The sequence below is a fragment of the Syzygium oleosum genome, unplaced genomic scaffold (genome assembly GCF_021117445.2).
Source record: "Syzygium oleosum isolate NSW1041296 unplaced genomic scaffold, Sole_v2.1 Sole_v2.06, whole genome shotgun sequence".
Classification (NCBI taxonomy): Eukaryota; Viridiplantae; Streptophyta; class Magnoliopsida; order Myrtales; family Myrtaceae; genus Syzygium; species Syzygium oleosum.
In genome coordinates, this window is record NW_026607490.1 from 3,028,916 (window position 1) to 3,045,228 (window position 16,313).

Sequence of the window (16,313 nt, forward strand, 5' to 3'; positions counted from 1 at the left end):
GTTTCAGTTGATGTCCTCCCGCTGGATATACCTCTTCGCAACAAGTCTCGCCTTGCACCACGTTGCCTCGATACTGGGAATGCCTCCTGTTTGTAAGCCCATTTTGCACCCAACAATCTTCTAGGTTTGGATACTTTGACTAGCTCTCATGTCTGATTCCAATGGTGTGACTCTATCCATTCACTAATAATCTCTAGCTGTTGCTACGACTTAACACTAGCCATTGCTACAAAATAAGACGAAGGCTCATCTATCTCCACTTCATCATTTATAATCAATACATAAGCAATATCAACAGAAACGAAATTCCCATTAATACTTAATTTGAACATTCCGTTACAAGCGTACCCTTTCCCAACAAATATTTCATACTTAGACAGAATAAGCTTATCAACCTCTAACACACCCTTGATTCCATTCTTGCACAACAAATTTGCTGATACGAGATTCTTACGAATATCAGGAACATACAGCATATTGATCAAAGTCAATTTCTTTCCAAAAGTGAATTGCAATTCAACTATGCATGTTCCTAGAACAATTGCAGTATTGTTCCCATCAACACTTGTTGCTCCTTCTCCTACACAAATGTATAAGATTTGAATTGCTTCTTATCATTGTAGACATACACGGTTGCACTAAAATCAAACCACCAATCATTTAAATCATTCATAGTTGCCATGTTCAATTCAATCACCATCCCTATTTGCAATTCAGAGAACATAGCAACTAATCCATTGGTGTTTTATTCCACAATATTTACTGTCGTGTCAATCTTTTGCTTTTTCCTGTAGCAACACTCCTTCTTGTAGTAGCATTTTTTACCACAATAAAAGAAAGACTTATCCTTCTTGAATGTGTTGTTGCTAGGTTTGTTGGAGTTGGGGCTCGATTTGTTTGAGGGCTATGACATCCTTCGGCTAGTTTGAAATTGGTCGCCGGCGTCAGGGCTGGCCATGACAAGAGTTGAGGAATGGTGCTCAGCTCGGGCAAGGAGGTGTCGCGGTAGAGCGGTCGGGGGCGGCTGAATCGGGTTAGGTTTGGCGGCTGCTAAGCAAGAGGAATGGGCTGGCTAAGTGTTAGGTTTTCTTAGGAAGTTCTGGGCCGGGCTGGTGTTGAATTGGCTTAGGTTTTTTCTTCTTTTTTCTAGAATTTCTGGGCCGGGCTCGAGGCACGATTTTAACGGGCAACACATTTGTAAATGGATTTGAGTTACAGAATGCGCGCCCCATTAGCCAGCCAGTTGTTTTCTTCTGTCCGTGGAATTAGAAAGGCAAAAATGAAAAGAAAAAGACAAGCGAAAAGTAAGAGTTGTCGTGTCATGGCTTGGACATGGATAGAGGGGGTGATGGTGATGGTGATGGTGATGGTCCGCCACCACTCCTCGTCCGTACGTTTCCATGCCACTCGACCTCAGCCTCAACTTGACGATAACATCAGCTTCTGGTCCACTGTCACTTGTCATGTCTACGACTCTGTTCTATACATAACCAGACTTTCAATTCCTTCTCTGAGTGAGAGAGAGAGAGAGAGAGAGAGAGTGAGAAGCTTCAATGGCATTGATAGGTTTCTTGGAGATATTCTTGGCCGGGGTTTGCTTCGTGGTCCTTCGTCTCCTCGGCAAAAGCGACGATGGGCTCCCCAAGAACTGGCCGCTCGTGGGGATGCTACCGGCGCTCTTCCTCAACCTGAGCCGCGTCCACGACTGGGCCACCGGCATTCTGGAGCGGAGCCGCTGCAACTTCCTCTTCCGGTTCCTCTGGTTTTCCGGCATGGACATGCTGGTCACCGCCGATCCCGCCAACGTCCACTACATCATGAGCACCAACTTCGGGAACTTCCCAAAAGGGCCCGAGTTCAAGAGGGTGTTCGACGTTTTGGGTGACGGGATCTTCAACTCCGACTCCGATCTGTGGAGAACGCAGAGAAGGGTCGCTCAGGTGTTAATGAACGACCCTCGGTTCCACCGGTTCTTGGCGACGACGACAAGGGACAAGGTGGAGAATGGCCTGCTCAAGGTGTTCGGCGAACTGTCTCAGAGAGGTGTTACGGTGGATTTGCAGAATTTGTTCCAGAGGTTCACCTTTGATTCTGCTTGCAGATTCGTCACTGGGTTCGACCCCGGCAGCTTATCCGTCGAATTCCCCGAAGTCCCGTTTTCCAAGGCATTGGATGATGCCGAGGAGGTGATTTTCTATCGCCACTTGTACCCCGCGTGGTTCGGTACTCTGCAGAGGTTGTTGGGGATTGGAGTGGAGGAGAAACTGAGAAGAGCTTGGGAAGATATGGACCAAATTGTAGGGAATTACATAGAGATGAAGAGAGTTGAACTGAGAGAAGGAACCAGTAAAGTGAAGGGAGATGAAACTGGTGCAGATTTATTGACATCATATATGGTGGAAAATGAGACATTGGGTGCTTTAGAATGCAATGACAAGTTCCTCAGGGACACGATTTTGAATTTCATGATTGCCGGGAAAGATACCACTAGTTCGGCTCTCACGTGGTTTTTCTGGGCTCTTTCCACGAACCCGTCTGTTGAAATGAAAATCAGAGAGGAAATCAGATCTATAATCCCGGAAGAAGAACAAAATCATAGGGTTTTCAAGATTGGTGAGCATATGCACAAGATGGTTTATTTACATGGCGCGCTGTGCGAATCTTTGAGGTTGTACCCGTCGGTTCCATTCCAGCACAAGTGTCCTGTAAAGCCTGACGTCCTTCCTAGCGGGCACAAAGTCGATCCCAGCACGAAAATACTCTTCCATATGTATGCAATGGGGAGGATGAAATCAGTATGGGGAGAGGATTGCTTGGAATTTAGACCGGAGAGGTGGATTTCGGAGAGAGGGGGAATTAGGCACGAGCCGTCATACAAGTTCTTGGCATTTAATGCCGGACCGAGAACTTGTCTGGGAAAAGAAGTGGCTTTCACTCAGATGAAAACAGTTGCAGCCGCTGTAATTCATAACTACGAAGTTCATGTTGTGGAAGGTCACCCTGTGAGACCTTCTAATTCTATCATACTTCACATGAAACATGGATTGAGGGTGAAGCTTGCTAGGCGAAGGCTTTCAGTGGACAAATGACCGGGAACATTACCTACAAACTGTAAATCTATGTACACCGAACATATGCGTGTATGTCTTCTGCTTGTTTTTATATTTCCTATCGTATACTGTTATTTGCAATACAACAAAAGTTACAGCTTTACCAAGTCATGCAGCATACATGACCCCCTTCTTTCTTTGCTGGAGAAATTTGTGATCAAAATCAATCACCATAGAGATGAAAAATGGAACTGTAATATATTGTATATGCTTGTATATGCTTGTGGCACACTTTGATGTCTCCTCGCAAAGTTTATAACAGGATCAGTCAAAAATAAGCTCTCAAAAAGATAATTGTGCACCCAAACATGAGCAAAAGAGTTTCCTTTTCAGAGAGCTTTCTTGCGCATTGTGGTAATATCAAGTGCATTTCGCATATATGTCTCAATTCATCTCCTTCTGAGAATATCTAGGGTACCCACCACCTTCTCTTCAGTCAAATCTTTCGATTCACTTTATCAAAAGCACCATATCAGAGAGATCCCAGAACTTACCCAATCAGTATTTAAATGCATTACTGTTGCAAAAATCAATGTATCTGATCTGGACACCCAGATTTTACTCCACGAGAATAGGGGCCATGTGTTGGTGAGGCCGTGTAATGAGATATATAATCAAGTAGAGCTTGTTCCAATGATTTCTCACATTGTACTAACACAGCTTCCTCAGCAACAATCCAGTCCCCACTTCTGAACTCTGCGTTTTGCGAGTCATAACAGCTCTGAGGAATGCAAGGAGCAACAATTACACACACACATTATATATGAGCTTAATGAGTATAAAAAAACTTGCAAAAGTGATTATGCTCGTAAGACTTAGTTATATATCTTTAGTGGAGCAGTTTGGAACCAAAAATCGAAATGAGAAGGGCCAAACCTTTTCCAAATGAAGACTTGAAAGTAGGTGTTTCCTAAGAGCAGCTAGCCTTATAATAAGGATAGTGAAAGCGAACAAAACATGGGGTGTCAAAAGGTAATGAAACTTTTGGGTTTCACTAGAAAAATCCAAAATCAAAAGAAATCCACAAATCTCATCCAACCAAAATAGCGAATCTAGAAAAGAGGTTCTTTCTTTTATAAGGAAAACCATGAATCCCCCAAGTCTCTTTTTTTCATAGACCAGATTGTAGAAAAGAGTGTAAATCCGACATCTATCACTAAGAGTTCGTCACCGCTCTAAGTCATTGTGCTTACAAAACAACATCCAGAAAAACAGCATCCATGCACAACGTTTTGAGGAGGTTGTTTGTACCTCGGAACAAGTATATATAATTGCTGTCATCCAGTTCCAATTCTCCAGTGCATCTTTCTGAGAATCATCAGCAGCTTCATGCAGAAAATAAAACAACGGCGGCATAAGCTGCATCTCAAGTTGTCTTGGACCACCACAGAGCTTGCATCTCCCAGGATCTCCTATCTCTTTACTAGCCAACAGTGGCTTCCCTCCATTTGAATATCTAAACATTCAGTCACGGCAAGGGTATGGCATATCATTTACTTGGACTTTAGATGGATAAGGGTACAATCTTTCCACAAATTTTGAATTCCAAATATACAACAATTATATTGACTGAATTTATGTTTCTGTGCTTACTCCAGAATGTTAGATCTTCCTTTCTCCAAGAAACATCAACTTCCAAAGACGCGGAAAAAAAAATTCCTCTAGATGAAAAACTCGAGTGGTGTTTGGGCTATATATACAGGCCTATTTCTGCTATCAATCAACATGAATTAGATTTATGTCAACTAAAATAAAAAACTAAAACTTTTGTTTAGCAAGATTTCACTGTATCTATTCTACAGAGTCTTCATATTGAAGATGAATTACGCCTTTCGAGGTAAATTGTTCATCATCATACTAGAATTATAAAGCATAAATTCACGAGATTGATTCATAATCTGCCACCTAAGCCAAATCTTCCAAAACAATAACACTGTAAAAAAGATGAGGTGTAATTGGTCTGTAAAATCCAAAGATCCAAGAAGCTCCAAGAGTCCTCATTTTTGGCTAACTTTATATAACACATAGATCGTCAAAAACCCAATCCTATTTATCATAATTTATATGCAACTACAGTTGTTTCTGGCAAGACCAAAACAACAAATTGAATTTTACTTGTTTTAGCCATGTCTCACTTAGTAGAGATGAGCACCTGAAACACTGTTCCGGATTAGCATCCAACCGTTTCTTAAACTTTAAGTAAGTCCGGTCAGCCATTACAGCTCTATCATACTCGTAGTGTTCCTCATCCAATACTTCTTCCTGTACATGATTGTCGACATTGATGGAAAGAGACGAACAGTTCAAACAAACAGATGTGACATCCTTCGAATAAGGCTCTTCCAAGGTATAAATATAAAAGCAAGGCATCACTGCAATCAGCAGATAGGTTATTTCAATTAAGCCATCAGGTGGATAACAATAGCAGCAAAGCCGGTACCATTATAGACTACTTTCATGCGAAATCTGTACCAGGTATAGAATCATCTGCTTGTCTTGATATTGACCTTGAAGGTGACCATTTCGCTACTTTCTCAGAATTCTCATGCCTATTTGGTTTCTTCGAGTTGGAAGTAACAGTTGCAGCTTCTGCAAGTGCCCTTCCTAGGTCCTCTAAATCCACGTCTTCATCATTCTCATCCAAATCATTCCACCAGTCATGTTCCCCGGCTGAAACAGAGCCTGAGGCAGCCATTACCGCATCGCAACAAGTGGAGTTTGATTGTTCGTCTTCACAAGATCTCTGAATACGAATTGCTCGCCAGCTACAAGTCATTTTGCTTAGCGTTGAGAACCACTCAGAGTTTTTTCTTAAAACCAATACTCAAGCAAAGAAATTGCCAGAAATTTAGAGGAGACCTCAAGGGACTGCTCCCACATTTCGGAGCTATGCAACCGAAGATGTAAAGCACACGGTCTTCGACTATCAACTTTCCACTGGTTATAGGAGCAGGAACCTACAAGCACACATGATCTCTCGCTCACAACACACTTCCTCAGCATAATTGTCCTTATAGATGACAGATAAAAATGAAACCTGTCCGACGAGACAAAGTTTATTTCCACATATGCTGCACTTGAGATAATCTAATCCCCAGGCCATCAATGGAGAAGGCCAGTCCTGTGACAGACAAAAAGAATCATACACTTCAAACAGAACATCATGTGACAAACAACAAAATCGTACGAGAAAATCAGAAGTTACTAACAGGTAATCCACCGATTTTCGCCGTATAATGGTCAGATGCTTCGCGATTGTCATCGGCCCATGGTCCTGGCAAGCCAAGAAAGACTCTGCCCATCGCTCACTACAGCACCAAAAAACAGAAAACATACAACTCCCCGGAAAAACACATTCCACAAGCTGCACTGTAGTAGTACAAGGTGATGCATATCAACTTTTCAATATCTCCCATAGAAACAAAATTTGAGAGCCAGGACAATCCAAGAACCAAGTTTTTTTTCTGTGCCACCACAAGACTCTGTCAAGAACAGCCTAACTACACAAGTAACACGCTCAAAATATCAAATATCCTATCACAGAAGAATTCATCAAAAGGGAACATCAAAAAGGAAGAAAGGAAGAATTTTCTTGGTGGGTTCAGAAGAAGCGGGGCAGAACTGTACAGGCACACCCCGCACAAAATCAATGACTTCTTCGGTTGAACAGGAAGAGGGCACACAGCATGAAGACGATTCAAGAAAGCCATGAACCGAGAAGAATCAGATGGATACCTGCTGGGAAGATTGTGGGTGCGCAGCTCTTCGATGTACAAAGCAAGTTGCTTTCTGCTTTCGCTGGGTCTGTCTAGCCCGCGCTGGAAGTATTCCAGCAGCAGAGCAAGACGGTGAAGAGATTTTGATGAGTGTTCTCTCGGAGGAACCCTTCGAAGTGATAAAAAAGAACAATATTTTTTCGGTATACATTAGGTGTGAAATTTCTTTTTGTTCTGACTAAAGATGAAAAAGAAGAATTATATTTTTCAATAGATCTCGCACGATGTTGACCATTTGACCCCTTATTAACTGGAATGAGAATCTTACTAATGACAATGGGCGACACATTAATATACATTTATTTACATGACATGTTATTAATTGAAGCGAGAATTTACTTATTATAATTATCGGGATTTACAATTGCGCGTGAAAATTTACCGAGCACGAAGTATGTAGTAATTTTTAGGGAAAATGATACAAATAGTCCCTGAATTTTGATTTAATGTGCAATGTAATCCCTCAACTTTTAATTTGGTCAATCTAGTCCTTAAATTTAAGCCCAATGTGCAATGTGGTTCCTGAACTTTTAATTTATTCAACGTCATCCTTGAAATTTTGGTACATGTTCAATTTAGTCCATGAAATTTATGAAAATATTCAATATAGTCCTTCCATTAATTCAAGGCTAGGGACTACAATGAACATTTTCATATAATTCAAGGACTACATTGAACATGTACCAAAAGTTTAAGGACCACATTAAACAAATTAAAAGTCCAGGAATCGCATTTAACATTAAGCTAAAGTTTAGGGACTACATTGAACAAATTAAAAATTCATGAATCAAATTGCACGTTTGACCAAAGTTCATGGACTTTTTGTGTCTTAATCCCTAATTTTTAATAAGCAAAGATTGGCCTGTCCATAAAATTTATTAGTATCACTATCACACAGTGTGACCAAAGTCACCTAGTCGAAATCCTTTTTAGAAGTTGCCGATTATGGCAAGGCTTCGGAAATATATCCTAGAGCAATTCCTAAGGTACGATAAAGCTATATTAATGTTATCTAATTAATTCGCTTTTTTATTAAATAGAGCCATCAAGACTTGACAGATAAAAGTGTACCATACGGTACAAGTATCCGATCTCCTAGTCCTTCGCTACTATTGGATGTGCAACCGCCTTTGTGGGAGAATCGAGCACCCAGAGGACCCTAAAAGGGTCGAGTTAAGGGCTAGGCAGTAATTTCAAAACCATTCTATATTTGATAATTACTTGAATACTTTTTCAATATTCACCAAGCACGGTTAATTCATCCTAAAAAAATTAAATTTTACTGGTCGCAGTAGATGAAAAGCTAACTATTTACAGCAGAAATCTACTCGTAGTGACTCTTCGTATGGAAATTCATCCTTGAATATCTCAACTCCTCTTTATCTAGTTACCATTTTAGTAGCTTTCCATATTGAAAAAATATTCAGAATCCAATACCGGTGCTGTACTGCCAGTTTCATGATCACTAGACACTCAGACAGGGAATTATCATCATCTTGTATCATAAAAAAATGGCAATGGCAAAGCCTCCATCACATTGATGACCACTGAACGAACAGCCTCGCCAAGACAATTTACAAACTTAAGCTAATAGATAGAGAGAGGACGTAACGTAAGTTTAAAGCTAACTCCAGTTGAACTAATCAACTACTCAAAATTGCATGCATCCCACTATTTCCTGGTCCAACATAACTGGTTCGCGACAGACATCAGATCAGCACCAGCTGCTACTCCGCACCGAATCATCTGTCAAGGGTTCCCAAAGATTCCCCTACCGTGAAAGTTACACCTTCTTGATGATCTGAACGACGTCTTCATCTTCAAGTTCATGCTCCTAATCCATGGAAAGCATCACCAAACATTTTAATTAGCCACAGCAACTAACTCCTTTTGAAATAAAAGGAAGGGAGAATGAAGTCAAAGATTCACGATTGAGTTGAGAAGTGAAGGTTCACCTTGCCAACTCTCTGAGGCTTGTGTTTGACACTTGAACCCCAGACTAGAGCGCTGCGTATTTAAGCAAAGTAAAAGCTCACATAAGCAGTAGCAAGAAGGCTGAGAAAATCAAATTGAATTTTATACCAAAATGAAGATAAATGTGGGAATCGTCAGAATTTGCACCTAATGAGTTCACATATCAACAAAAGGTTTAAGGATGAAGCTGAAGCCACGGTTTCTACTTACTACTTGAACTGTTTGACCATATCCTTGTGTATCCGGGTGCAGAAATCCTCAATTGTCCTCTTCCTTGATGATAGAATCACGGGGTCTTCATAGTCTGGATTCATTCCTTTTGGCTTTGTATATATACGAGTTAAATCCAAATACTCCCATATTTTCTCCAACAGACCATCAAGATTCCATTCAAGGTGAGCACTGCAATGTCAACCATGAAGCAGTATATGATCAGTTGAAAGAACAAACTAATTTACTATTGGGCAACCTATACACTGACATCAGACAACAGGAGGAAGGGACACACAGAATAACCAAAGAAATAGCTTACAACCATGCAAGTGATTACTATAATCTCCAAAAACTACCCATTCCAAACAAACTTGAACAACTAATCCTTGGTTGGTAAAGTATGAATTGAGGACAATAATCAAAAGTCAAAAAGGACCAGCATAAGAGAATATTTGAGCTACCTGACCGGACAGTAATGAGGAAGTTTGTCCAAAATTTCTAGCTCTTCTAGTGTGATTTGATCAATCTTGTTTATGACATAGATGCATGGAATATATTTCCTACTGCCCTCAATAACATCTATAAGGTCATCTGCAGTCGCATCACATCTAAGAGTGATATCAGCATTATGTATCCGATATTCACTGCAGATGGCCTTCACAGTTTCAAGATCCAGATGAGTGTTTGCCACTGTTGATGTGAAATTAATGCCACCTTTATCTTTCTTCCTGAACGTTAGATTAGGTGGCTCCTTGTTCAGCCTGCAAAGAAGAATAAAGAAAGTAGTTCTCATTTCTATTTATAAACACATAAAAGTCAAGACCGCAACAGCAAAAAAATCTGTGTGATCATCCACAGTTTTAAAAATATATGCACGGCGAATCACCTCTGCAGTAAAAAAAAATGCAGGATGTTCGAACCATATATTGAAGGACATAAATCAATTATTCATCTAAAATTAGCGAGAATGCTCCTGTAAATTTCAATTTGCAACACTGACATAACATAAAGCGTTTCAAAGCATAAGTTCAAACAATTCAGTTCTTATATCAGCATAAGGGCCAATATTCATGTGATTATGTCATCGTGCAAACCCCAAAAAATCCACAAAAAGTACATTCTTTTTAGACTGAACTCACTGACACCTGAATATGACATTATAGAATAAATCCCCACTTGTCAAACTATAAACTCAACCTCACCAGTGATGTAAGTTCCACCATTTTTCCTACTGAAACCAATTTCAAGTACAAGTAACCTTGATTGTCAATCTCCATACATAGGAAAATTTATTAACTCACACGATCTGGTCGTTCAACAAATATTCTTGAGAGGCATACCAGTTAGTCCACCAAATCACATAGATGTACTTACGATAGAAGCGGGACATAAATCATGTTAGTGTCTCATACACATGCTAATTGCCAAAGTATTAATGCATCTCGTGAAACGAGTTTTACTTGCCTTGCGGGAGGGGCAGGACGGGATGGCAAAAGTAGACCCCCTGCAGGCCAGGGAAGAGGAATGCAACCCCCGGCTCCGTCCCGCCCCTTGGACATCTCTAATTATAAAGACTATAAATGAGGGAGACTATTCACAGGAGAAGGAAGTACGCTTGGACATTGAGTACACCTAATAATCTTCATATGGCTACCATGATGGAGGAAGTACCTGTAGCTACTATACTAAAGAACAGGACATTTGCTTCTGTACCCTCCAAAGATGTGAAAGCTTCTAATTTTACTGTTACTTGTGTGGTTACTGTCAAGCACACAAATTTTAACCACATACATACCTGATTCCAAATCCCTCAAGCTCTTTCTCTATCAGACGCTTGTGAGTAATTGGCTTTATCGCATCAAGAACAATCAAAATGCAGTTGCATGTTCTGGCAGTGCTGATAACCTGGAAAGATGAAAGAGCAACTTGTAGTCAAAAACCTAGAAAAGGAATAATAACTAACAAATTAAATGCATTGCCAGCACAAGGAAGACATATTACCTGTCTGCCTCTACCCTTTCCATCCTTGGCACCCTCAATAATTCCAGGAAGATCTAGTAACTGCCAATTACAATAAAACACAAGTATTTAGTATTATGATAGACAATCTCTATGGGAAATCAAGATGATTTCACTGATTCTCAGAAAGGGGAATCTTAATGATCCATGGAAAGAAAATGAGTTAACATCAAAATGTGCATAACAGGTGACCTACATACAGAGAGCATCCATGGCTCATATACATTTTGCAACACCCCAAAACCGGGACTAGTGTTGTTTAATCAACTAATTTAAAGAACATTCACTACAAGGTAAAGTATTGCAATATCTTGAATCAATAAACCATGAAGAGAGATGCCTCCTGAAACACACCGCTATTATCTCATAGTTTTGGTTTTGCAATACCTTATTGTTGAGAAACTCCTAAATATGAAATGGAAAGAAGTTTACCTGAATTTTAGCTCCACGGTACGTGATCACTCCAGGGATACAAGTCAGAGTTGTAAATTCATATGAAGCAACCTTCAAGCCAAAAAGAGTAAAAAATCAGCAAGGATTTCACTGTAACTGCAAGCACCATTGGCTCTAGCAGAAGTTGTAGGGGAAAAACAACCACACTAAGGACAAAGTAACTATGATGTTGACAAAAATATTAACTCGGATGATAATCAAATCTATATAGAGACAACTCATTTAATGTTATCAACATAAGTCTTTACGCACAATCCCTTGAGTAGAGATAAACAATGAAACTGCAAAAGCTCACAGCTATAATGCTAAGTGTACGATTAAAATCATATTACGCATAGAAACAGTCATAAAGAAGACTAGAAAATATATAGGTGCATATTCCCCTAGCCCAAACACATAACAAAAGAATTATTCAGTGCAAGCCTACATGGTTTTAACATATTTTCTAGCAAATTGAGAGATAGCAATTAAGAATTTCAGCTTACAAAATGTTCTTATTCTGCTATCAGATCATTCCCATGATTCATAGCTTTGCTAGAGGCAATGATTTCGTCAAACTGGCAGAATTAAAATTGTAATCATCAAAAATGGAAATAAACCCTGATTCACAGCTTATTATGATAATGGTACAGGAAACTAAGGCCCAACAGTAGGATGATTGAACAAGTAACTCCACACTTCCTCTAGTTCTGACGAGTACGCTGCAAGCTCATAAGTAGTTTGACAATTTGCCAGATGAGATGTCATGCAAACGCAGACACACGCACCCACAGGATTAACCCTCCTCAGCCTCTTGAGCTTCACTTGCCCGCAAATGACTGTGCATGTCCGTGCGTGCACGCGCTTGTGTGTGTGTGTGTGTGTGTGAGAGAGAGAGAGAGAGAGAGGCAGAGGTTGGGGTAATGATCATGGAACATACAAGATGCAACTGCCAAAGAAACATCTAAAATAAAAAATGAAATATACATAACCAATTATTACAACTCCTTGCAAGCTGTTTCTTTGAATTTCAGATAGCATATTACAAACCCTGGTTCATTTTATTTGATCCTTTAGTTAAGTGTCCAAATATATGCAGAATCATCCCATTAAACTAGGAGGAAAGAATCGAGCCAACAACTCTACTTCTACTGTAAAACAGTCAACCAGAGATCAGCACCTCTAGATTCTTCGGAACATGTACCATTGTTATCTGTAGATCTTTCAACTACTGGGAGAAACTGGCACAAAAGCAATTAAAATGATTGTACAGAACTATCATTAATAGGTTATTATCTTTCCTCTTTGATCAGCACCTCTAGATTCTTGAACATGTACCATTGTTATCTGTAGATCTTTCAACTACTGGGAGAAACTGGCACAAAAGCAATTAAAATGATTGTACAGAACTATCATTAATAGGTTATTATCTTTCCTCTTTGATGACCACACGGAGTGCAACAATAGTGATAGACTTAACAAAATAGTAGATTATACATCAAGTGGAAACAAGGCAATAAAACCTTGACATACCTCTGAAAACGTCCCAGTCAGCTTATTCAACAGAGTAGACTTCCCAACTGAGGGGAAACCCACCAAACCAACTCTAGCATCTCCGCTTTTGGTGACATCGAAACCTTCACCAGCACCCCCGCCTCCCTTAGAAGAAGGTTCAAGGAGTTCCCTCCGTAGCTTTGCAAGTTTAGCCTGACAAGACATACTCTCAGAGTTAGCTGTCTCAAAAGATTTAATTACATAGGTACTTAAAGCAGTTTAAAAAAAATGCCCCACGAGACATATACTGTATTCCACAGGCTATCTTTTGGAAATATATTCTCAGAAATAATGCGCAGTATCAAGCAATCAAGGATCATATGCAATTTGAAAAAACAAGTGTACCTTAAGCAAACCCAAATGATGGGCAGTAGCCTTGTTCTTTTGAGTCCTAGCCATCTGCAGTACACAAAAAGCGTTATCCAAACTGTTAGTTGGTTCAAGCTATTCACATGAACGTCTTTTAACTACAAAGATTTACAGAGGACATCCTCTCAAAATATATCCATAATGATTACAGCTGCAGAATTTGTACACAATATCAACTAAAATCGTTGACTGTATAAATCCTTTTCAGTTCAGAAGCAGGTGAAAGTCACGGCACTATAGATCACACCATCTTCTCAGAAGCAATTCCAAGAAAGGTATCAAAACTCGTTACTCAATTGCATTTTTCAAATTAATCAACACATACCCAAGTAGAGGGAGAGAATTTGCAGCAGCACATAGAGTTTTGAGAAATCGTTCGCATTCAAGACTTTATACATAACAATTTCATAATTTAAACAGATCGTTTTTTTTTAATTAAGGACTTAGAAGTACTAAGTATTTAAATCTTTTTTCATTAATTCCTAGTATATAATGAACTGGAGATATATTAAGGAACAAATTATCAAGACCGAAATCAAATCAAATTACCCAAGTTACAGATTTTCTTCTTGCTGTAATGCTTTTTCTAAGTCACGGGTTTTTATAACGATGTAATAAATGTAATCAAATTTGATGAAATGGGTGACGACTGATAATTCTAAATCCTACTCCAACGAGTGAAAAAAGAACCCGAAGTGGCAACCTCTATGCAAGTACAAACTCAATATCAATCTTGTATCTACAAATGCTTAATACTAGACCACCAATGAAGAGTATCCAACCATCTATTCTGCCATTCTTCCTTCATTAATGCGATAGACTGTTTCACTATCGCGCAAAACAACACCTAGGAAGCCTTGCGTTTCAAACTCTACATACATAAGTTCCATTCCAACTTGTAGGGTAGACTTTGTGGACCAATAGAATGTATCAAACCAATCCCATTTATCCGAGACAATTGCTATGCAAATGACTCTAACATCTAAATCAGGGATTACTATGAGAGAGAAAGTAGCCACAAATTTTAGCATCCCTATTTAATCAGAACCAATCAAACCCAAAGGGGCTTCAGTTAAGAACCCTCCACAAAAAATTTTCAAACCTACAACCATCCCTAGCACGGAAAATAAAAGGTGAAGCTCGACAAAAATCGATAGGACTCTGATTTCATTGGTATTGATTTCATCTTACAGATAGGAAAAGATTTCCCTTCACACAGAACCAGCCCTATTACCAGATGGATTGCGCTAAAAGCACTGAAGGGCACAAACAACTAAGAAATCATCACTAAAAGAACTCATGGAAGCCTCACATCTACAAATTGCCATCCCTGTACAATGACAGGAAGGTTTCACGCTCTCGACCCGTTCCATTCTATATAATAGGAGACCCCACATATATCCACGAAACTCGTGCAGTACAAGCACGGATGATGACAATTTCTGCGTCAAAGCCTAGGAGCCATGGTAAATCAAGGATCTTTATCAAACAACATCCGCAAATCCAACCCACAAGGGCAAAAGAACAAGAAAGCATCCGACAAACAAAAAAGGCGATTCATAGCCAAGTAAGTGCGGAGGCCTAAATCGCACAATCAAGCAACATTTGTTCACACAACCACCACAACTAGCCGCGATTTCCGAGACACGGAAACCCCATTCGTATCAATCGGCAATCATCTCCATCAACTGGAAACCGTACGGACAACCATTACCGAGACCTGAAAGTTCTCGAACCACAAAAAAAAAGCACAAAAAAAAAACAAGAACAGAAAACCGGTTCGATGGCAGCTGCGATTGAGCGGGCGATGTAATGAAAGCACCTCATCTTCGATGTCCTTGATTTTCTGCATCACAGTCGCCATTGTTAGAGATGAAGTTATCGGTCAGACGGACGGAGCTCGAGCTATTGGCGGCAGCGCACCGACGACCTCGATGTTCAAGAAGAAGAAGAAGAAGACGGAGCAGAGTGTTGAACGCAGAGGGAGGGAAGAGAGGGGTTTTGCGTCATTGCACGAGGTCTTGATGGGCTTTTCTGATGGGCCTAACCATCCTCTTCGCGTAAGGCCCATCATTAAGCTTACAAGGACGATCCTTTCTACGGTCTGGGCCGTGTCCCGGCCCACCCGAACTCAAGGAAATGCAACGATATGGGCTCAACCACGGATACAAACACAACAAAAGTCGACCCAAGCGATAAAATTTGGAAAAATTAGGTTTCCTTTGTTCCGTGAAAAACGAATATTTTTGGAAAATGTTTTTCCTAGACACGATCACTTAAATTGGTTATGGATATTGAGTGAATAAAAAATATTTTCATCGTCTACGAAAATATTTTTCGGGAAAATGTTTTTCCAAATTATTTATTTTCCGCGAAACAAACGGAGTCAGTGGATACACCGTTAGAGTAAAAAATATTCTACACCATACATCATTTATTCGACCTTGATTTAAGGATTATATGAATCTACGCACTCTTTTTAGATAGAGGATACACGAGGATTGCTTATTGTGAGATTTTTTTTTTTACACCGGCATTATATGCTGTAATGACTAGTAACATTGCAGGCTCTAGACTAAAAAATATTTGTTATAGCGATTTCTCGTGCTTGTTTCACACGAAGGCGTATATAAAGGGCAAAAGGGAAATGGCTTTTGAAGAACGGTCTCTTTCACAGTTCGTGGGCATGCCATTTCACCACCGTGCCGCCAAAATTCCTCTCTTGCGGCCGGGCAGATGCCAACCTCCTTTTGGTCTTGTCGACGATGTACACACTAATCGTATCTAATAAATAAATATTTCAATTTTCAACGTATCGATTATAGGGTTAATTTTTTTTAAAAAGCACCAAATTTAGGTCAAGGGA

General features: G+C 39.8%; 3 protein-coding genes across 5 annotated transcripts; 1 reads left to right on the forward strand and 2 right to left on the reverse strand.

The window, feature by feature from the left end:
* The first annotated feature begins 1,356 nt into the window (after positions 1-1,356).
* Positions 1,357-3,217, forward strand: LOC115682972 (alkane hydroxylase MAH1-like). The gene has a single exon (XM_030607342.2). It carries the CDS (start codon positions 1,554-1,556, stop codon positions 3,087-3,089), a length of 1,536 nt encoding a protein of 511 aa, XP_030463202.2. The 5' UTR covers positions 1,357-1,553; the 3' UTR covers positions 3,090-3,217.
* A 104-nt stretch (positions 3,218-3,321) lies between these two features.
* LOC115682973 (uncharacterized) lies at positions 3,322-6,993 on the reverse strand. 3 transcript variants are annotated; one of them, XM_030607343.2, is made up of 8 exons: positions 6,846-6,993; positions 6,320-6,418; positions 6,148-6,231; positions 5,970-6,067; positions 5,583-5,875; positions 5,263-5,482; positions 4,362-4,566; positions 3,322-3,831 (listed from the first exon to the last, which is right to left on the reverse strand). In XM_030607343.2, exons 2-8 carry the CDS (start codon positions 6,410-6,412, stop codon positions 3,640-3,642), a joined length of 1,185 nt encoding a protein of 394 aa, XP_030463203.2. In that variant the 5' UTR covers positions 6,413-6,418; positions 6,846-6,993; the 3' UTR covers positions 3,322-3,639. The 3 variants fall into 3 exon arrangements, with proteins under 3 accessions (XP_030463203.2, XP_056168367.1, XP_056168368.1); XM_056312392.1 differs by having other exon boundaries at positions 6,320-6,479; positions 6,846-6,987; XM_056312393.1 differs by having other exon boundaries at positions 6,320-6,384; positions 6,846-6,981.
* A 1,366-nt stretch (positions 6,994-8,359) lies between these two features.
* Positions 8,360-15,406, reverse strand: LOC115682974 (developmentally-regulated G-protein 3). Its single transcript, XM_030607344.2, has 10 exons — positions 15,270-15,406; positions 13,424-13,477; positions 13,058-13,231; positions 11,525-11,596; positions 11,075-11,134; positions 10,869-10,978; positions 9,535-9,834; positions 9,071-9,262; positions 8,842-8,893; positions 8,360-8,720 (listed from the first exon to the last, which is right to left on the reverse strand). Exons 1-10 carry the CDS (start codon positions 15,309-15,311, stop codon positions 8,670-8,672), a joined length of 1,107 nt encoding a protein of 368 aa, XP_030463204.1. The 5' UTR covers positions 15,312-15,406; the 3' UTR covers positions 8,360-8,669.
* Positions 15,407-16,313: the final 907 nt, after the last annotated feature.